General features: G+C 33.1%; 1 protein-coding gene and 1 long non-coding RNA gene across 6 annotated transcripts in view; both read right to left on the bottom strand.

The window, feature by feature from the left end:
- Positions 1–1,102: 1,102 nt before the first annotated feature.
- On the bottom strand, positions 1,103–5,188 carry LOC144972943 (uncharacterized). The gene is made up of 2 exons (XR_013645457.1): positions 3,782–5,188; positions 1,103–3,748 (listed from the first exon to the last, which is right to left on the bottom strand). It is a non-coding gene; the product is annotated as an uncharacterized LOC144972943 (long non-coding RNA).
- Positions 5,189–5,642: 454 nt separating this feature from the next.
- The window catches only part of LOC144972945 (C-type lectin lectoxin-Lio3-like), a 153,007-nt gene continuing 133,913 nt past the window's right edge, over positions 5,643–24,736 (bottom strand). For all 5 annotated transcript variants that reach the window (XM_078914790.1, XM_078914789.1, XM_078914788.1 and 2 more), the window contains exon 3: positions 5,643–9,186. In XM_078914790.1, coding sequence (XP_078770916.1) covers positions 8,922–9,186 — 265 coding nt within the window. In that variant the 3' untranslated portion in view covers positions 5,643–8,921. The remainder of the gene's footprint in view (positions 9,187–24,736) is intronic.

The following is a 24,736-nucleotide window of genomic DNA, read 5'->3' as shown; positions in this document are numbered from 1 at the left end:
GGCAGAAGTGGGAAGTAAACCTGGTACTCAGGGAAGTGTACACCTTTGGGGAGTGAACCTGAGCCTGAGTTTCGGCGAGTTTCGTAAAAAAGCATTTACTTTTTTTTTACGAAACCCGCCGAACCCCGACGAAACCCGAGAATATCCGATAAAGTTATGGGAAGTAGGCAACAGTTACAGTGGGGAGTAAATCTGAAACTCAGGGAAGTGTACACCAGTGGGGAGTGAACCTGAGACTATGGTTTTCGGCGAGTTTTGTAAAAAAGAAATACCGGTCAGGACAAGTGGCATTGGTTATTGTCATGGGCACGACGAGATTTTGAAAGCATAGTTAGTATGAACTGTGAACTTAGATCAATTGTCGGGTACCCAACTAACGTCACGAGGTTATCCGATATTTTTATCGAAAAAGACGTCCAACGTAATTTTAACCTAGGACATTATAAATTATTCGGCACAAATATATGACGTATTTTTGCGATTTTATAATGGTTGTTTATTTTAATTTTTCATTTCATGTGTTAAATATTGCATGAGACTCACCGCTAAATTATACCCCCAAAAAATGGAGACAAATCGGGAAAGGAGGTAACGAAACAGTGCCAGACAAAGCAGAAAGGAATACAAGAAAACATGCCATAAAAATCAGCCTGCCTAAACCGGGGGGATTAAACTTGAAACCGCCTGCTTTGTCTATCACTGTTTGATAAGACATTATCAGTTTTATCTTTTACATGTGCCTACTCTCTAATTTATTGGAAATTAGAAAATCAGACTTTTTTCTCGTATAATGCTTAATATTATAATAATATGAAGAAAAAAGAAGTTATCATAGAAAGCAAAATTTTGACTAGTTGACTATTCTCTCACTGCACGCAAGTGTAAAACGAGCACTTGGTCGGTAACAGCATTGTCCCCGTCGAAAAAAAAATACAGCCTTAAGTCTCAATCTCTCGTCTTACATTAATTATGTCATGCGTTGATGTTGGCTTGGAACCCCTCATGAAATTCTTTGAGCACATAATTTAATGAATATTGCGCCATATAAAAGGTTGAGAGAATCACACAAATAGCGGTCAAGAAATAATAACAAATAGCAGAGTGATATTAACTTCCTTTATTATTTTGTTTGTTAACAACCAGCTTTTGATGCTATGCGTTTAGGTAAAATATTCACAACACTCGACAGCCGATATCAAATACCAACACACAAATCTGAGTGTAATCTTAAACATTTACAGTCTGATTCATAAGGTTTAGTGAAAATTAATCGCCAAAATTGCTGTCTAAAAACAATGACAAAGAGCCGAATGACATCAATTTCGTTCCTTCTAGATTTGTCTTATCGGGCTAGAGGGTGCATCACAAAGCCCGCGTTTCGATTGATCAAAAATCTACTTGTTAATTATTGGATGAAGACAGTTTTGCTTTCGAAAGCAAATCCATAAATCCATAAGTTAAATGGTTAATGGACAAAAGATGTCTGTTCATGTATTTTTACCGACAATAAACAATTTATTCAATTCAACTTTTTGTTAAAATACTCTCCTGTAGTTTACGCAGCTACCCAATCACTGTTGGAAGAGAGCGGTCAGGAAAAATTATCGACTAACCCGAAGCAATGTCATAATATTATGGTCCCCTTATTCTCGCGAGGCGAGTACTCTACCAATTGAGCTATCGAAACAGCGTTCTGTTTCCAAGGCTAAAATATTGCTGACATATTATTTCTAATATCATTCAGAATGAATTTAAGATTTTCAAACAAAACAACTTACAAGTAAACAATACAGCCACCATGTTGTTGTTTCTTTCGTTTATTTGTAAGTAATGTTTCTTTTGCAACAAAACACACGACAATGAATAATCCAATATGGTAGATTACTTAAAATGTTTTTTATTAACACACACAAAGCTGAAATATACAGCAGACCGTGTTTATTGATAATCACAATACAGCCAGACACAAATAAAACGCCTTTTTACACAATGGCCCAAAAAGCCTTTTACTTTATATGTTTGCTATAATATTTAAATGACCCCCGACGTAACATTTCTTTATATCCAATACTCTGAACATTCGTGTTCAAAAATCGTTTTGACAGTGTGGAGGTCATTTTAATCCAGCAATAAATTTATATGTATTTATTATATATAATGCTCTATGGCCAAAATTTTAAAATGTGTTGTTGTTTTTCAGTATATGGCAAAAATATTGACAACAATAATATTATGTTTGTTCATGATGAAAAAATTGAAATCAATTGTTTAGGGGGGCTTATCCAACATACAACACACAACACAGTGACAAATTGGGAAGCTGGCGTTGGGTTAGGGTAAAGATCTGAGAGAGAAAAAAGTGGGTATGAAACAGTGTCATACGTGACAAAACAGGAAAGAAAAATACAAAAGAGAAGAAAACATCCCTCAAAAAGAATATCAGTCCGCCTCGACTTGGAATGGTTTTGGGTTTTTTTCTTGTATTTTTTTTTTCCTGCTTGGTTTAGCCGTTTCATACACGTCTTTTCATCAGACCTTTAACACATAATCAACACAGCTACGGTACATGTATTCACTGGCATAACATACATATCTTTTTTGTTCATTATGGCCACAAAACCTTTACTTCCAACTTCATATTGATGTTGTGCGTTTAGGTAAAATACTCACAACATCTGCCAGCCTGATTAACCCTACTAACACATAAAACTTCGTGTAACCTTTAACGTTTATAGCCTGATTGGTATAATTTGGTGAAAAAAAATCACCAAAACGGTTGTCTAAAAATAATATCAATGAGCTGAGTGACGTCAACTCCGTTTTTTTCTTCTATTCTGGCATTTAATGGACAAATAAGCCTTCCCATGATTTTTCAAGATTCAAATATTCATTCTATCTCACTTAAAAAAAAAAAAATAAGCCAATTTGCAGTCACCACAAATCACGTGATTTCGTGTTTAACCTCTTGACAATGAATGATCTTTAACCATTGACATGTCGTATTCTGGAAAAACAAGTAGGTATTTAAAACTTTGGCCAGAAAACATGTCCTTCAAATATCAATCGATTCAAGTGTCCCTCGTCTTGGCAAAAACTCTCAAACCTGAGACTAAGCGAAGATCGTAACCTCCATTAACTTATAGACTGACCGTACCCTTTTTGGACCTATAGTCAGACCGTAGCCTTTGTTAACTTATAGCTTATTTATAGCCTTTGTTAACTTATATCCTGATCATAGCCTTTGTTAACAGATAGCCTGACTGTAGGCTTTGTAAACTTATAGTCTGACCGTAACCTTTGTTAACCAATAGCCTGGCCATAGACTTTGTTAACGTATAGCCTGGTGACATGTACAAAATCCAGAAACACAACGCCGATGCTAACTATCCAGTCACTAATCACGCTCAAGATTTTATCAGTGTAATATATACCTACAGCCGGCCGTAGCCTTTGTTAACTTATACCCTACCCTGGTCGAAGCCTTTGTTAACTTATATCCTGGTCGAAGCCTTTGTTAACTTATATCCTGGTCGAAGCCTTTGTTAACTTATACCCTGGTCGTAGCCTTTGTTAACTTATACCCTACCCTGGTCGAAGCCTTTGTTAACTTATATCCTGGTCGAAGCCTTTGTTAACTTATATCCTGGTCGTAGCCTTTGTTAACTTATACACTACCCTGGCCGTAGCCTTTGTTAACTTATACCCTACCCTGGTAGAAGCATTTGTTAACTTATATCCTGGTCGTAGCCTTTGTTAACTTATACACTACCCTGGCCGTAGCCTTTGTTAACTTATACCCTACCCTGGTCGTAGCCTTTGTTAACTTATACCCTGGTCGTAGCCTTTGTTAACCTATAGCCTATAATAATACGTCACGATGATTCGAATGATGAAAACTGGTTTTAGAATCAACATTTTAAAAAAAATTAAAAAGATACATGGATCAAGTTAATATAATTTATTGAGAAACATATACATTGTCTTTTAAAGTGCGCAAACCTGAAATTTCATATTTCTGATAATTTTAACTTGAAATTCAGTTTTAAGCCTCTTGTTCATCCCAACTTAATACCCATTTTTGGAGGCGGGCCACAATTTTTGACAATATAATTAATCCAATATTTAACGCCTGAATTACCCCGACATGAGAAATTATGGAGCTGGCGCTAGTGTAAGATAAACATCTGAAGATGTGTGTTTGAGACAGAGCCAGACAAAGCAAGAACGAAAAATACAAGAAATAAAAAGAAAAAACATCCTCAAAAAATCAGTCTTCCTGGAACCTCAGAATTCCTCGTGATCGATCAGACTTGCTACCACTACACCACAGAGGTTACCCGATAGTTGGGACGATTTTTAGTGAAGAATACAGGCATTAACATCGCTCCAACTATAGATAGAACGAAGATGACGTCACTCTGGTCTTTGTTATTGCTTTTTGCCATCCGCGTTTATGAGTAATTCTCACTAAACTGTATTAACCTGACTATAAACGTAGTTACATGGTTACACATAGTTTTGTGTGTTGGTCCGTTATACTTCCGGGTGGCAATGTTGTGAACTTCTTAGCCAAGTGCATACTATCTATAGAGTAACCTCCGTGGTGTAACGGGATGGGTTGGTTTTTGGTTTTTTTTACTGTATTTTTCCATCTTGCTTTGTCTGGCACTATTTCATACACACTATCTCAGATCGTTTTCCCTTTTGAGGCAGGGAATCACACATAGCGTTGTCACATACCATGATACAGACGATTTCTGACCCAAAGTTTAAAACGCGTGTTCTGTTTTACTCTGAAAAATTTTTTTAACGAATTTTGGCCAGAAAACTTATCCTTCAAATGTTGATCGATAAAAATGACCCTTGTAGTAGGTGTTAAAAGCTGTCGAACCTGGGAAGAAAGTCCTAGGTTTAGAGAGTTTTTGACAAGACCGGGGTCATTATAATCGATGGATTTTGGAAGAACAGATTGTCTGGTCTCAATATCAAAACTGCGTTGGGTTTATTTTTCAGATTACGTTAGTATTTATTTATCAATATTATTGTGCGAATACAGACCACACATTATAGAAACTGTAACTTCTTTAGTGTTTCACATGAGACTTCCACTTCCTGATGAGAGCAACGCTCGATAACAACGTTGTAGAAGTCAAACTATCTTAATTATATTTCAAATGTTTATATATATATATATATATATATATATATATATATATATATATATATATATATATATATATATATATGACCTACAAATGTAGCCAGAGTGTGTTATATTGACTGTTGGATCGAGTCCCTCTTTACGTCTTACCAACAATTTTTAAATGATATACTTATTACACAATATATACTAAACATATGCAATAAAAACACTCGTGTTAAATGTCGTAATTACTGTTGTTATAACATAACTATACGCATATTTCTAACCTGTCTAATTCCCATATCCGTCCCTTTTCTTCGTCTTCTTCTTCTTTTTCTCCCCCTCCTCCTCCTCCTCCTCCTCCTCCTCCTCCTCCGCCTCCTCCTCCTGCTGCTGCTCCTCTTCATCCTCCTCCTCCTCCTCCTGCTGCTGCTCCTCTTCATCCTCCTCCTCCTCCTCCTCCTCCTCCTCCTCCTCCTCCTCCTCCTCCTCCTCCTCCTCTTCTTCTTCTTCTTCTTCTTCTTCTTCTTCTTCTTTTTCTTCTTCTTCTTCTTCTTCTTCTTCATCTTCCTCCTCCTACTCCTCCTCCTCCTACTCCTCCTCCTTCTTCTACTACTTCTTCTTCTTCTTCTTCTTCTTCTTCTTCTTCTTCTTCTTCTTCTTCTTCTTCTTCTTCTTCTTCTTCTTCTTCTTCGTCTTCTTATTCCTTTTTCATTTCTCCATCTTCTCCCTCTCCTCTTTCCAATGCTCCGTCTTCTTATCCTCCCGCTTTTCTCCTTGGTTTGGTTTTGTTTCTGACAATTTCTAGAGTACTCACAACTCTCTTGGACAATTTTAGGCACCAGGAAAGACGTACGACTATAGTTTTGGATGAAAGAGGGAATACGAATATATATATATATATATATATATATATATATATATATATATATATATTCGTATATATATATATATATGTGTGTGTGTGTGTGTGTGTGTGTCTGCGTGTGATGTGTGTTGGTGTGTATGTGTGTATGAAATATACATTTCATCCAAAATGAGAGAGAAAAAAACCCAGTCGTATCTGGATCTTTGTCGAAAATTAAAATAAAATTATCCATAACAAATATGTTTATAATATTACATATTGCTAACAACATCTATTGGATACATTATATAACATAATATATGAGTCACCAAGCTCAGAGCTGATTTACAGAGGAAAAATAGGATTTTATAATAACATTAACATGCATGAGAAGACTGGCTATACACCAATGTAATTATCCAGAGCCCTGAGTGAAAAAAATAGAATTAGTTCTTGTAGGTAGTAAGTGATCCCAACAGTTTTGTCATTCAGGAGACGACTCAGGAGATGATCACATTCGCCTTGTTTCAATTTTGTCAAAGATAAAATAAAAATTAAAATAGATATACACGCACACACACATACATTCTGCCCCAGAAAATGGCCATTACAATGTGAGACAGATAGTTTAATCGTACAGTGCACTACTCGGAGGATGTTCACTGGCATCTTGTTTCAATTTTGACGAAGATGAAACAAAACAGAAAAGAGAAAGAAAATTAAACAAAAGAAGATTATTTTATCCCAGAAAAAGATCAATCCAAATGATATAATGGTGTCTCTTTTACTCGTAACTGCTCATTCTTCTAATCCTCCTCCTCCTCCTCCTCCTCCTCCTCCTCCTGCTCCTACCCCCTTCCCCATTTACTTCTTTTCCTCCTCTTCCTCCTCCTCTTCCTTCCTACTCCTCCTACTACTTCTTCTAATTCTACTCCTCCAACTACTCCTATTCCTTTCCTCCTCCTCTTCCACCACCACCACAACCTTCTCCCACCCATCAAGTTTTTCCTTACTATCAATCAAGGTCATGAACAAAAACTTTGCCAGTAATATCATTCATTCTAGATTCCCTCTGACCTTATTGAATCTCATTCTCTTGACAACGGTTCCTTCGTCAACTTTATTCTTATTTTACTTTATTTTACTTTTAAGGGTGCATTCAATTATTAAGAACGATTTGCATTTGTCAATTATTCAAATTCAACACACTAAAATGCAATGGTTACTTGACTGCAGTTCGAGAGAGAGAAAAAATGATACGCCCCCCCCCCCCCCCCCCCCCAAAAAAAAAAAAATTAATTAAAATTCAATCAAAAATTCACATGAGCGATTTGTACCCTGCCATTTGCACCAAGCGATGTAACTTCGGCCTCATCAAAGCCTGGGTCGAATTACTGACACTGCTTTCTTGGTGAAACGGTTTGGACTGGATTTAGAAAGCAGGTCTGATAACCGACCACAATTATGGGCCTGATTTAATATTGTTGTTGCAATGGACGATATCTTGTGTTGATATTTTGAGAGTATTTCCAATGAGCCCATAGTAGTTTTGGTTATCAGACCTGAAAAAAAAAAACTGAAAAAAACAACGTAGGCGGTCTGCATCTATGACCAGATGAAGGATGGCGGAATTTCGAGGTCACCATTAGAGTAAAGGCTAAAGGAAGAGGTGCCTTTTGATGGTCCTTGAGTCATTCTTATCTTTCTTGGCAGACCTGTCAAGTTAAATGATAAGACACTTAGGTGACGTAAAGCCCACTTAAGACGTTATCCTATATAATAATATCTGATGATGTGATGTTTGCTATAATATCATGGCGCAACAATATCTGATGATGACGCTCACTTTCTGATGACGTAATTCTTGCTATCACGACGTGGCAAAATGCTATCTGATGCGCATGATGTAACGCTTTTTATCTGACAATGTAACGCTTGCTATCACATAGCAAAATTCTGTCTGATGAAGTAAGGTTTCTCTATGATGACGTAATAATAGTCACATGACGTAATGCTATCTGATGACGTAAAGGTTGGTATGTAATGACGTAAACTAGTCTGATGAACTAAGTTTCTCTGACTCAATGGTAAATCCAGTCCTGGGATTTGAATCTTGTCTTCATTTCACGGTAGAGGTTCCAAACATAATAATGGTTCGCTCTGGTTATGGTTGCCAGGATTTACGGGTTATAAAAATCAAATGTGCACGAACCATAGAAATGCATATATATTTTCTTTAAGAACTGAATAATATCTCACTGTTTTTTAACCAACAGAAGGATCCGATATGGTGAACGTTGTCATCCTCTTGTGACAGGCAGGTCTCAAAATTTTACCAACATTATTCCACCCTTGTGATTCTGAACGCCTGTGTTTTCGTCCATATTTTCTTTAAAAATTATGATTATATAATATAATTATTTTATAATATGAATCATATAAACAAATAAAACAAGATGTTTTGGGGGGATTTTTCCCGAAATAATTCTCAGTTTTATCCTAAATAAACTCAATCTATTGTCACAAAATTTACGTAAGAAGTATATTGGATAAGGAGAGCGAAAGAAAGATTTCTGCCTATTTTGGCAAATAAACGTTTCTCACTCATCTTGTTTGTGATAACATTCCTTGGCACGTACTTGTAACTGTTTGTGACAACTTCATCGTTAATAAAATTAATATAAACACGTGTGTATATACTGTAATTACATGTTGTAGTCCGTGTCTGTCACATATCTCATTGTTTGAAGAAAATTAATTTAAATATGATAATTTTCAATTTTCTCACTGTCAGAAAATGTTTAGTTTTAGCTTTTAAGAGTTAACTTTAATTTTTACAGATTTAATCAACAAATCTTGTGCAGTATTGAATAATTAGTCATAAACAGTTTATAATTCAATGAGTTCGTGAATATTGCTTATGAAGAGAAGTTATTCAGGGTCATTCAAAGAATACTGATGAAAGTCAATGACGAAACGTGCCATATCGTCATCTATTGTGTTCTTATTTCCGTGCGACGTTCTTGGCTTATCAAGATCGTTGACCTCTAACCTTGGTTGGCAAGTCTCGTGATCTCTCACTACTTCCGGTGTGAGAGCAGGGGTTGAGAGCTGCAAGTCAGCATGGCTGAAGGCCGGAACCAAATTACTGTCTGTTGCATCCAACAGAGACGACAAGTAGTCACAGACGGAGCGCCTGAAAGGAAAGAAAAAGATGAAATATCATTAAAATGTGCTTTTACATTATAAGGCAATATGTGAAGCTTTGTGTTCTTTCGGTATGTATGAAACTAGCCCTTTGACCTGTAGGTCTGATTCAAGTCCCAATCGGAGTAAAGTTGAGTCCTTGGAGTTGAGCCCTGAGTTTACTTACATTCTCTCACCGTACTCAGGTGCAAAATAAGTATCTAGCGAGTAACAGTGCTGTATCTTAAAAAATGTATTATCGCTTTTCATGAGTTATGACTCTTTGGACGCATTTAGTGGATATTGCACTGTACACAAGGTCAGTTTTATTTTTTTCACTTGATGTACAATATGAATTTGTATTTATTACAATCCCTCTGCGTGAATCCATATTTTCCAAGCAATGGCCTCCCTCCAAGATCTAAACCCCCATCTCTCCTCGTAGAAAATAATAGGTCTGTGAACAGATCTTCTCCATGCCGTCGGATAAAATCAAAGTCGAATCCTGCCATGAAAGAGTTAAGTATTTAATTTCAGATAATTTACCTGCTCCAGATGCAAGAGACTGCCAGAATCAATCATACATACCAAATCTAAATCTAAAAACACATCGATACAAATGAAACAGACGCAAAACAGTAAATCCTCGTTATCTCGCCATATCTTGGACTGAAGCCATCATGATAGAAAAGCCTTTTTCTTTTTACCGTCTCAAAATGGTATTATGTCGAAGCGACTTAGACAGTCAAAATCGGGAAATAAGAAACGGCTTTTAATGTCATGGTTTGGTTTTATTTTGTTTTTGTTTTTGTTTTGTTTTTTTGTTTGTTCTTTTTTTGTTTGGTTGTTTTATTTTGTTTTTGTTTTGTTGATTTTTTGTTGTCGTTTGTTTTGTTTTTTTTCTGGTTTTTTTTGGGTTTTTTTTTTGTTTTTTGTTTTTTGCTCTGTTTTGTTTTTTGTTTTTCGTTTTTGTTTTGTTTTCCTTCTTTTAAAAATGAAAATGGATATAATTTCTTAAAATGACGATAAATAAAACCTTACTTGTCTCGTCATTTTGGCTTTAAATTCACGTTTTGAAATCTAGTTCATCTCGATATATCTAATGTCGTTTTGAAGTCGGGGGTGAATCTAATCTTTTAAAAATATATGTCTTCTCTGAAGAGATGGATTTTTTTTTTCTAAGAATAAAAATTTTAAAAACCTGTAAATTTCTTGAATCTGATAATTTTGGCTCAATTGTCGTCCCAATGTAAACAGTGGCAGTTAGTGCTCAACTAAACAATCTACACGCTATCACCATCGGTGGTATGCTTTTAAGTAAAGGGCTCACTAGTTCTACACGCCTGATAAATTGCACCATAACAGAAAACTATGTGTAACCTTTATCGTTTATAGTGGGATTGATCGAAACTAGTAAGAGCTAATCACAAAACTAGCTGTCGAAAAACAATAAGGAAAAGCAGAGTATGTATGTAAACAACCAGCTATACTTGTCCGAGTCGGCTTGAGGGTGTGTCACAAATCCTCCTTTTTGATTGGTCAAAAATCTACCGGTTAATTCTAGTTCATTCTCACGTAACACCATATTATTGACGCTTAACTCATTGATGGCAGGGTTGGACTTTAATTTTATCTTAACCCACATCATTCATTAAGTGGTGGGGGGGGGGGGGGGGGGGGACTATCCCTTGATATAGCACAATGTTCACTAAATGTGCTCACAGCACTTTACAAGGGAACCAACCCAACACCCATATTTTTTCATTATAACTAATTATTGTGCGTTTTGGTAAAATACTGACAACATCCGCCGGCAGGATATAATGTACCAGCACACAAAGTTATGTGTAACCTGAACCGTTTAGAGTCTGATTGATATAATTTTAGTGAGGGCTACTCATAAAAACGGCTGTCAACGAACAATAACGGACAGTTGAGTGACGTCAATTTCGTTCTTTCTATTAATTGCTTTTTGTGTCAAACTTCAACAAGATATCGACCGCATATGTGACTAATCTCGACAAAATGGTATCATATCGGAGTGAAACAGATGCCGAAAAGTGAATTTAAAGTTTCAATGATCAGAAATATGAAATTGTGGCTAGATGTAGTTAAGGAAGGCAAGGAAGGCCAAGAAATAGTTGGCGACGCAGCACGATGATGGAGGAAGCAAAGAGGGGTGGATACGCATGGAAGCAGGTGGAGAAGTCAGCTCAAGGAAGAGACAAATGGGAAGCATCATTGATGGCCTGTGTTCCGACTGGGGTTGAGGGGTGGATACATATGGTAGCAGGTGGAGAAGACAGTTCAAGGAAGAGACAAATAGGAAGCATCATCGATGGCCTGTGTTCCGACTGGGGTTAAGGGGTTGATACACATGGAAGCAGGTAGAGAAGACAATCCTAGGAAGAGTTAGTTAAATAAGATGCATCATTGATGGCCTATGCCCCGAATTGGGTTTAGGGCTTAAGTCAAGTCAAGCAGTTTAGGAAGTGTTAATTTTATTCAACACAATAAAAGACATGAACTAAACCAAATTTTTATTTTTGACTATAAATTCAAGTTTTAGTATCAATATCACTTCAACATAATACTCTTTTGAGACGATGGGTCATGTGGATGATTCGTGGTATGGTGAAAAATTTTATTATTAGCCATCACGGAAAGGGTGAGAGGCGTTATAGAATCAATGAAGTAGGTCCCACTAAGCCCTTTGTAGGAAAGTGCCAGAAGACAATAGAGAATAAAAATTTCGCGGCGGTGATGGGGGTTTGAACCCGCAACCTTACTGGTACGACAACTCCGCAGCAAGGTCGCGGGTTCAAACCCCCATCACCGCCGCGAAATTTTTATTCTCTATGGTCTTCTGGCACATTCCTACTCACATCTCTTGTTGTTATCAACATAAGTGCCTGCTCCACTCACTTTTCTGAATTAAAAATAAGCCTTTTGCTATTGTTTTCAGACCGCTTTTGGCCGATATGTTCTCACAAAAATTTTGTCTAAAATGATAATGGGTGGGGCACATTTTTTTGCTTGTTTTGTTTTGATGAGATTTATCTGGCAGGCACACATGATGAGTCTTTCACTTAAACGCGTACTATCAATTGCGGCGGTCGGTATATCGAGGTCTTACTGTACGTAACATACAACATGCAGCAACATGCGACATTCTTCTCACCTTGCAAGAAATACAACTTAGTGAACCCAATAACCCATCGGATCGACTCCCCAAACTGATTTTCTTTACAGCTTTCTTCTTTCATTTTTTTTCAACGTCTGGGTATTGCTTTATTACCACCTTAACATAAAGGCAGTTTGCTCATCGTTTGGTTCAATCACCACCATACTTCCTCCGCCCCCTCCCGCAACCATCCCTCCCTCCCCTCTCCCTTCCCCAATCTCTAATAAAAACAAAATTTTCCATCTCGATCTCCCCACATCAAAGCATATCAATTTTCTTTCCCAGGGAGAAAATAGCAAATAAAACAAGACAATGGGGTAGTGATACCACCTTAACCCATCACATGCGAAATTCAAACTGAATTTTACGGTTACAAATACCTTACCATTTTTGCTTTGGTTTAAGAAACAAAGACACAACTTGAACTTCATTTAAGCTGTCACTGCTCGCCTAATGAAAAAGTTTGTCGATGGTCATAACTAGATAAATGAAAAATCGGAGAGATTCTGATTTGAAAGAAAGCTGGTTTTACGTACAAAGAGTTAATAACAACATGAATATATATTATCACGCTTATTCTTACAACCTTGGCCTTGTCAAGCGACACAGGAAGTGGTTCGTTGGCGAAAGGCAATTTAAGGTAGACACAACATTGAAATACCCGACAGGGTTATGTACCCATTTGACTAGCAAAAAACAAATGACTCAATATTTTAGATACGTGAACAGGAGGGGGAAATTGAAAGCGATTATGAGAGTATCAAGAATATAAAACATTAAAAAATAACTGCAGAATTATTGGAAATCTTTTTAGATAAAAACAACAATCAAAAACAAAGAGCATCACAATACTCATTTCGTACCGAAAAAATTGTAAAAAGCATTCAACAAATATGAATAAATCGGCTTTAAAACAGAACAAAATACTTAATATGGAACTTTTTGGGCTAAAATCCCTTCCACAGCCAATAACAAAAACGATAATAATATTCATGGTAATCCGAACGGGATAAAGCGATGGAGGAAAAAACCTTATTTACCCCTCTAATTGGCGGAATTGAATAAACTGTTTAAATTTGTATTTTTCACCTTATGTATCTAATTATTTTTCACATTTAATAAAGTGTTTTCCTGTAAAGCACTTTAAGCACATTTATTGGATATTGTCCTATATAAAAGCTCAAGTTTCAGGATTTGTTTGTTGTTGTTTTTTCACCAAAAGGCCAGAGATAGCGATTGGCGCTTTATTGAAGTAAACTTTACATTGCTATTATTACACTCTTGGTGTCAGAACCCGCCTGTAGGGGGTTAATCTATTTGTCTGGCTTATCGTTCTTCAACAACAAATCAAGTCATGTTACACGAGAGTGCATCAAAACATTCCAATCTTGTCTGGATTCTTTTTATAGAGTAGTCGCACTTGCGGTACTCATGACGACACAATATTAATGCATTTGATATTCAAAGGTATAATTCGGTTAATGCCCAATCTTATTTGCTGTCGGTTTATTGGTAACTTTAAGTGTTGATAAATTATTGATGTTGCGCAGTTGCCCGTATTATGTTTTGTGCATGATGTCTGCAACTGGCGATTATTTGATTCAACAGTAGACTATAATTCACAACTAATCTCGATAACAGGAGGAATCAATGCTAATTTGTCATGCTTATGAGTTTTTTTATATGATGCATTCTTTCTATTAATTATTTTTCATTTAGATTCACGTTTAACACCATCTTCCTATTTTCATTAGGAGAATTGTAACAGCAATGCGATTTGGTTTTCACTGAAGTCCCAGGTTTGAGATATGTCTCGAGTCTGCAGCTTTTCGACAAGTTGGGCACCTTCTTAAACTACCGATATTTAAAGTAAAAGATTTCTGATCAAAATTAACCATTTAACTGCCGTACTCTGGAAAGATGCGTATTTAAAAATCATTTGTCAGAAAACTCATCCTTCAAAGATCGATATTTAAATCATCCTTATCTTGGAAAAAACATTCTAAAATATGAAACATCGCGAGGTCCCAGGTTTGAGATTTTTTACCAAGATGAAAGTCATTTAAATTGACCGATATATGAAGGACGACGTGTCTTTCTGGAGTACGGCAATTAAGTGGTTAATGGGAAAACGTATTTTGTTAGCGTATGCCAGCAACTTATAATGATTACACTTGATTAATCTCCCCAATACAAAATATATCCGGCTCTCATGAACAAGTCTTAAACCCGCAAGGTGACCGATCACGATGCAATTTTCAACCAGCTGCTCTGTGTCATTCAGATCGTTTCTACAAGAAGTACAAGAGGACGACGCCAATATATTATACTGATGTAGCGTGGCTTGCCGCTAGACAAGTTGTGGACCGCAGGTTATTGGCTGCCATACACTATCTACTCTTACTGGTATAGAACCAGAGTCCTCTCTCCCAATTCAGAGGAAACATAGCCCCAATCTGTAAGAGCCGTATTCTTCCAAGTCGAACCCCCCCCCCCCCCACACACACACACACACTCCTTGTATTTGCACCCCGTTCAAAAGTCAGCCAAGCTAAGCACAAGAACCACCAAGATTTGATTCGGCTTGGATTTTGGGACACCGTCTATTATGCGTTTAAAAAGGAACCCAACAATCCCTTTCTAGTTTAAAATTATCCATGTCCTGGCAATTATCTTTCACTGCACAGAGGACTGGATTTCTTCTATAACAGGCCCCGCCCTTTGGATGTTATTGATAATGGTCCATTCTTGACAATGTGTCCATTTATTTACAAAGTTTGACATTAGTCATCTCGACGTTCCAGTTTTCAACACACATGGGAGCGCAAAACTCCGCTGCAAAAAAGTGTGTCATAGCGGACGTCTCCTGAAACGCCTGACCCGCTAGTTTTCTCAGAGGAATTGCATTTCTCGAGGTGTACTCTTATGATAAACCCAATAGGTAAGACTGCGACCATGTTTGCAAACGTTTGTCACAGCGTAGTGGCATCGGATAATGCATTTCACACATAACACCTCACTTGATCAATTTTAATGAACACGGGTGCATGTGGCAACTAGTATTATTTGGGTACTAAAACCAAAGAGCGCGTGTACTGAATGATGTGGAAAGTTGGATTCATATGGCTAGGTGGCAAAAAATAAATGTTGCATTGTGAACATGACAACACGGTGAAAACGCCCTAGTAAAATGTTCATATCCAGAAACTTTTATACCTTTCTAAATCTAGAATAAAACTAGCAGGTAGGTAGCCTGTTGCTTACACATTTGATCTTTAACTTACATACTAAGCAGCATATTACATTACAAAACACTACATTCGTAACCATTTCTTGTTAAGGGAAACAACATTTTGTCTTTTATTTAAGAATCTCACTCCCTCCTATGTTCCAATGGTTTTCATTATGAACTTGAAACGTAAAACACCAAGAAATATCTGAGTTAATGGTTCTGTCACTTGAATCTACTCAGGCCTCCAAAAGCGTGGTTAACCCTTTATAAGCAACGTTCGATTATAAACTAAATTCATCATATGTTAAAAGACCACTAACTCTCTAAGTGAAAAGCAATTGTATCTCCAAAAAATAAAGATATATTATGAGGAAATATATTATACTTTGAAAGAAAGTCCCTGTTGCCGTTAAGGAGTTAATAAAATTATTATTTACAATATGCTCCAGATTATCTATGACTGTTTTGTTGCCAGTTCTTTATCATAGTTAAATTGAATCTCCTTTCTTCCTGGTCCGTCTTAAAAATACGACCACAAAACAAAACAAACACATGAACATCATCATCATTATCAGTGGTATTCTTTGATTCAGTCTGGTGTCACTTATAAAAAGTGGAAATTTATCTCCCTTGAAATCCACACAAATCCCTTGATTTAAATTAGTGGCATATTTAAATTCTTGGATGAAACGTAACCAATTTGAAACCAATCAAAGCACAACACTATTTCAACAAGGGAGGGAATTCAAGAGTTGGATTGTGAAGTAGAATTAACCAGTTAACTGCCGTATTCTGTAAAGACGCATACGTAATTTGAAATTTGGCCAGAAAACTCGTCCTTCAAATATCGATCGATCTAAATGATCCTCATCTTGACAAAACTCTCAAACTGAAAGAAGACCGCGAGGTCCCAGGTTTGAGAGTTTTTTGTCAAGATGTGGGTCATTTAAATCGATCGATATTGGAAGGACAAATTTTCTGACCAAATTTTTAAATACGTGTTTTTCCAGAGTACAAAGGTTAACTGTTGAAACACATGCCATCGCGGCAGTGTTAGACCAATGTGAAAAGTTGACAACATTATGTGCGCACTAGATCCGACACTCGTTATATCGCAATAAAACCTAGCTATGTACTTAAGGAGATGCACAAGAACATCTTTATTACTGTTTATTACTTGAAACTAAAACAATTGATGGTTATCATCTTATATGTCTAATCAAGAAAATATGATTATCCTACCCTACTAAAAAAAACACGTTTTTAAAAAGTTTGGTCAGTAAACTCACCTTCAAATATAGGTCTATTGAAGTGAGACTCATTTTGTCAAAAAAAAAAACCTCTCAAACCTGGATCTCCTTATCTGAATCGATCGATAAAGAATTCCAAGATTTGAGAGTTTTAATAAAGATGAGTGCCATTTTAACCGATCGATATTTGATGGAAATTTTCTGGCCAAAACTTAAAATCGATTTGTTTGTTTTTAATTTCTTTTCTTTTTCTTGTTCGTTTGTTTGGATTTTTTTTTTTGTTTTTTGGTTTTTTTTTTTTTTTTGTTTTTTATCTTTCATAATTCAGCATTATAGGGCTAGGGAGACTATGAGTAAAACGAAAGTAGGTGGGAGGGGACGTAATAGATGACAAGAGATGATACGATCTGTTGGAAGTCTGTGGAAGTGAATGACTGGTGGGAGGATAAGAGATGAGGAGTTCTAAAGAAGAGCTAGAGACGATTGAATGAATATTATGAACGCTCTTTTCCAAGTACTACTCTATGTATATTATATGAATATAATATATATATATATATATATATATATATATATATATATATATATATATACATACATACATACATCGATATATATATATATATATATATATATATATATATATATAATATATATATAAATATGTATACACACACAAACATATATATATATTGAGGATGTACAATGGGAATATGTTATTATTATTATTATTCTTATAATAATAATATTAATAATAATAATAATAATAATAATAATAATAATAATAATAATAATATAATAATAATAAATAATAATAATAATAATAATAATAATAATAATAACTATATATTATTATTATCATTATTATTATATTATTAACTATATTATTATTATTATTATATTATTATATATTATATTATATTATTATTATTATTATCATAATAATAAGATTCCTTACAGCATGCAAATATATATATATATTTTATATAATATAATTATTATAAATATCATAATAAATTTTTAATTAAGTATTTATAATATACATTATAATTTCTATATATATTTCATTATATTTTATTACTAGTTATTATTATTATATATTATTTATTATTATATTTATTATATCTATTAATTTAAATATTATTATTATATTTATTATTTTATTATTTTATATATTCATTATACTTATCATCATTTTCTTTATTCATTTTATCATATATTATATTATGTATTCTATATTATTATTATTATTATATTATTATTATATATTATTATTATTATTATATATATATTATTATTATTATTATTATTATCATTATTATTATTATTATATTATTATTATTATTATTATTATTATTATTATTATTATTATTATTATTATAGTATTATTATATTAATATTATTATTATTATTATTATTATTATTATTTACATATCAATATTTTGACGTGTCATGATGCGGATGGTTACACTTTAAGGGGTAATGACATTGAACAATAGGCATTTCTATGAAATCTAAAAATGAAACAAGATCTTAGGATTACGGCATATTATATGATAATAACATTACTCGTGCCGTATTATCACACAACACTATTTTTCAATTTGGGGCGTCAGAAAATTTTTTTTTCAAATATTGATGGATTAAATTAACTACCAAATTGAGAAATATTCTCCAACCAGAGACTACAAAGAAGGAAGTCGGTCTTATCCGACGTGCATCGTAATGGAAAATGTTGTGCGTTGGTTTGAGAGTATTTCCATTACAACAATGAATCCATAACAAATAACTTACCAGACCTGCACATAAGTAAACGTTGGTATAAGCATTTTCAACTGTTGAAAAATTGTTTTCAATTGCCCTGTTTTGCTGGGGGTTCTTTTGTTTTGTTTTGTTTTTTTTTGTTTGTTAGTTTTTACTGGGTTTTTTTTTTTGTCTTTCTTTTTGCTTTGCTTTTATATATATATATATATATATATATATATATATATATATTATATATATATATATATATATATTATATATATATATATTGTTTTCGTTTTGTTTTTGTTTTGTTTGTTTGTTTTTTTTTGGTGGGGGGGGGGCTTAATTTTGTGGTATTTTTCTATTTCTGATCAAAATTCTTGTCAGCAAATCATTCTTATAAATATTCTGCATGTTTTCAATTTCAATGAACATTCTTTTTTACCAGATTAATTTGCATGGCAGGGTTAATCAGACCGCAGGTTTGCTAGTTTGTTATTTGTTGTTTGTTTTTTTTTACGTTTTGTTTTTTTTTGTTTGTTTTTTTGTTGTTTTTATTTTGTTGTTTTTTTTTGTTTTGTTTTTTTTTGTTTTTTTTTTGTTTGTTTTGTTTTGTTTTGGGGGGGGGGGTTGTGTGTGTGTTTTTTTTAACATAATATTTTTCAAAATTGTTCTGAGAAATACAAACAACTAAATAAATTGACATCTATAAACCTTATTTATTTGATTTGTTGTTTTTTTAAAAAATCCATTGTTAATGAGTGTATTTCATAAATTTACAATGAACCAAGTATTATACTTATTAGAATTGATGCAACAACGAAACACATTGGATCTTTTTCAAGACGATTCAAGATAAAGAAAATAAGTTTTAAAAATTGATAATTTCTTTTATGTAAAACTTCAACATAAATATGGATATTCAGCTACGAGTATATTTAGCTTTGTCACGACACGCCTTCCTGTGATATGCTTTGGCAATTTTGGAGAGAAAAAGTTGGCTACCGTTACATTTGATGTTTTGTAAGTTAATCACGTGATAACAATACGTCTTCCTTGATTGACCTGTGAGGCAAACGTCATCGGACTAAAATATGACAAGCCATAAAAGATATCAATGATGTAAAGAATTTGAATTAAAATCAGCTTGAATTTCTTGGCATGTTAACATTCGGTGAATCAGATGTTTTCATCCAGGGAATTTTCATTGGAAAAATGCCAAATAAAATGTCGACAAGCAATCTACGTAGCTGTATATATAAATGGTCGTGATGATGATAATGATGATAATAATAATGATGACGATGATGATGGTGATAATGATGATGATGATAATATATTAATAATGATAATAATAATAATGACGATGATGATGATGATAATAATAATAAAAATAATAATAATAATAATAATAATAATAATAATAATAATAATAACAATAATAATAATAATAATAATAACAATAATAATATAATAATAATATAATAATAATAATAATAATAATAATAATAATAATAATAATAATAATAAAATAATAATAATATGAATAATGATAATAATTGATAATAATGATAATAATGATAATAATATAATAATATAATATAATAATAATATAATATAATAATAATAATAATAATAATAATAATAATAATAATAATAATAATAATAATAATAATAATAATAATAATAATATAAATATAATAATAATAATGATAATAATAATAATAAATAATAATAATAATAATAATAATAATAATAATAATAATAATAATAATAATAAATAATAATAATAATAATAATAATAATAATAATAATAATAATAATATAATAATAATAAATATATAATAATAATAATAATAATAATAATATATAATAATATACTAATACTACTATAATAATCTACTACTACTACTACTACTACTACTATACTACTACTATACTACTACTACTACTACTACTACTACTACTACTACTACTACTACTACTACTACTTTACTATACTACTACTACTACTACTACTATACTACTAATATATAATATAATAATAATAATAATATATATAATAATAATAATAATAATAATAATAATAATAATAATAATAATAATAATAATAATAATAATAATAATAATAATAGTAATAATAATGATACCGACAACAACAACAACAACTAAACAAAACTACTACTATACTACTACTACTAATACTACTACAAACGCTACTACTACTACTACTACTACTAATACTACTACTACTACTACTACTACTACTACTACTACTACTACTTTACTACTACTACTACTACTACTAAAATCGACTACCATACTACTACTACTACTACTACTACTACTACTATACTATACTGTGCTCTGCGTGCTACTGCTACTACAATACTACTACCACTACTACTACTACTACTACTACTAATAATAATAATAATAATATAATAATAATATAATAATTAACTTATTATTATTATTCTATACTATATAATAATAATGAGATAATAAATTAATAATAATAAGTAATAATAATAATATATAATATAATAATGATAAAAATATATATAATAATATATAATAATAATAATAATAATAATAATAATAATAATAATAATAATAATTATATAATAATATATAATATGTAATATAATAATAATAATTATATATATAATAATAATAATAATATAATAATAATAATAATAATAATAATAATAATAATAATAATAATAATAATATAATATAATAATAATATAATAATAATAATAATAATAATATATAATAATAATAATATATAATAATAATAATATATATATAATAATATAATAATAATAATATAATAATATAATAATAATAATAATAATAATAAATAATAATAATAATAATAATAATAATAATAAATAATAATAATAATAATAATAATAATAATAATAATAATAATAATAATAATAATAATAATAATGATAATAATAATAATAATGATGTTAACAATAATAACAATGCATATCTCTCCAATATTTACTATCATAATCAATATCAACATATGTATAATATCACCTGTAACAATCATCATTAATCACGATAACTAATAGTAAAACGCTACGCCACCTAACAGTCCTTCACCTACCCCCCCCCCCCCCCTTACATAATTATAAAAAAAAAATAAATAAAATAAAAAAAAAAATATATATATATATATATATATATATATATATATATTATATATATATATATATATATACTGACACACATCGTACACAAAAACCCTACCCCACAGTGTTCAAAATCTGAATGGACACGGTGATAAACATCAATATATCATAGGATATCTCATCATCACTATAACACGGATGAACGAAGAAGAACAGAGAACTCCAGGAGAGGTGAGTAGCATTTTAATGCTGTGCGTTTAGGTAAAATCCTCATAACATCCGCCAGCCAGATAAAACGTACCAACACACAAAACTATGTGTAACGTTGAACGTTTATAGTCCTGATTGATTGAATTTATTGAGAATTAATCAATAAAATGGCTGTCTAATAACGATAACAAAGAATTGAATGACGTCAATTTCGTTCCATCTGTAAAAGTCATTGGCCGAGTGGCGTGGTCTCTTGTCTGAGAGAAAAGCCAAGATCCATGATCACAAATCTCTCACCAGCGTGATGTGTACTTGGTTAAGGTTTGCCAGTTTATTTTCCCATTAAACTCACTTATAAACGAGTACCGGAATATGAGCAAGAAAGGTGTTGTTAGAGTGCTATAGTAAAAGGGTATCTATATGTGACGTGTTCTGCATGAAATGAAATGTCTAACTTCATGTGGCTCGTGGAGGGGGAAGGAAATATAAATGATAACATCGTCAAGCCTTTTACACACATTGAAACAGTGAAAATGTTCTACAAATACCGCCTCAAAACAGAATTTTGCCGGGATGATTCAGATGCTAAAAATAAAATTTATAGTTATAAGTGCTTAACTTGGACTAAGTATGTTTCTTTGTTGACAATGGATACCCATAGTTTCTTAAAGTGAAAATAATACAACAACTAGAAACGATTTTTGACCTGAGACTCGGAAGACCAAATCTAATAATAATAATGTCTTTTTTTAGGGTTTAATAAGTCATCGATATCGTTAAAGGTCGTATTCTCGTATCTATGAAAATGTAAGAAAACGATATGGTAAAATTAATCGAAATAACTCCTATAACACGATAAAGTGTTTTCACACCACATCATCAATCGATCAGATGTCGCTATTGATATGACCCGTATTACAATTGGAACAAAGAAGAAATGTGGTGTTATAATAATTATTTTTCTTAAAAAGTCGCTTTGAGCATCTGAAAATTGAACCATCACGATATTATATCCGATTGAAGGGGGTTGGTTGAGTTATTAATTTATTCACATTATCTCATCATCATTATATAGATGAACAAGAAAGAACAGAGAACAGGAACAAAAAATTGACGGCGCCCCCTGGAGCGACAAAAAGCATGTCAATGCCATTGACACAGAACATTAATGTTCGTCAAAGAGTTGTGTTACGATAAATATGTAAACAAAACGTTCACACGAAATTCAGGCTATTTATTGTGCTCTGTCATGTTCGGCGCTCTTTCCATGCGGGGAATTAGTAAGATTTATTCAACCCTTCACGGCCATAATACCCGAGACTAAAATGAGACTATCGAGACATGAAACTATGGGGCTACTGCCGTATGTGGATTTTCAATGTTAAGTTTGTAAACATAACATTTGAGTACTGGTGGTCTCTTGCAGTATTTTAATAATATACAACCATTTTACACGTCATATCAATCGAACAAATACACAGAAACAATATGTAAACTTAAAAGTGTATAGTTGAGTTATTTAACAAATAAACATTATGAGTGAAAGGAAGTGTATCGACTTGACACTGCCCGACATAGATATGCATCGTCCGCTTTTAAAACCCTATTGCCACTCCAGAAATTTCACGTCTCTTTATTTCAATCTTGGGCGATACCGAGGGATCCGATAGCTCAATTTGTAGAATATAAGTTTGAGCTTTTATTTCGAGCGATATCTAAATTGTGCTCGGATCGCTTTAAATGTGGTCCCAAGCCAACGGGAGCGCTTAATATATAGGACGAGATAACACGCCTGTAAGCCGTTAATACAATTGTTTGTTTTTTTTTGGACAATGCTGCTACCGAACAAATAGTAATTTTACACCTTGGGTGTGATGGAATATGAGTGGATATCATTTCCAAAGTTCAATTTTGCGCCTCTCAAGCAATCAGCCCAACAATTTGTGAGTATTTTTCACAATATTTTGATACACTGATGAACGCGTTTAATCACGGAATCCGACGGCATCTATCCTAAAATTGTGAGTAATGAACAAGATCTGTGGGACTGATTGTTTTGGTTGACAGGCAAGTACTAAGGACGGTAAAGGCGGCAAGTACTTAAGACGGCGAAGGCCCAAGTCAAAAGCTGGACGAGACATGAATCCTGTAAGCTATTTCAATGTTTCCGGTATAAGAAAATTCTATCACTGTTCGGGTTTTTATTTCATTTTTGAGTTTGGTGGGAGAATGTGAGCGAAGAGCCTGTTTTTATTTTAAGTTGAGCTTTTATATAGCGCAATATCCATTAAACATGGCCAAAGCGCTTTACAAGGGGTCCCTAGCCAACAGCAACACGTAACATGTAATACGAGACACAATGCCTGTTAGCCGATATTACAATTTTTTTCCGACGCTGTTAACGGCCAGGTACTCTTTTTTTTTGCACCTGAGTACCGTGAGAGAATGTAAGTAAGGAGCTTTTTTCCATGGACTGAACTATGCACAACTCGGCACTCGAATCCAGGACCTTCCGATCCGAAGGCGAGTCTCATACCACTCGACCACACAGCCGCGCCCATTCAACTTTCAGCCGCCCACGACGGGACTTGAACAAGGGTCAAAAGCTGAGTGTCCTACACCAAGAACACTTAACCGCACGTAATAGTTTCTTTGTTAAAACATTAATATCGACAGGTTAGAATAAAACAAAACCCGACCTGAAAAGGTTAAAATGCTATTGTAGCCATATGTATATTAGTGTCGCTATTTGTCATAGAGGTTTATCTGGCCAATAAATCTATTAGCAT

This window comes from Berghia stephanieae, chromosome 5 (genome assembly GCF_034508935.2).
Source record: "Berghia stephanieae isolate SIO BIC M18660-M18661 chromosome 5, UCSD_Bste_1.3, whole genome shotgun sequence".
Classification (NCBI taxonomy): Eukaryota; Metazoa; Mollusca; class Gastropoda; order Nudibranchia; family Aeolidiidae; genus Berghia; species Berghia stephanieae.
The sequence above is the reverse complement of the archived record's forward strand: the minus strand, read 5'-3'. Positions and strand labels throughout refer to the sequence as shown.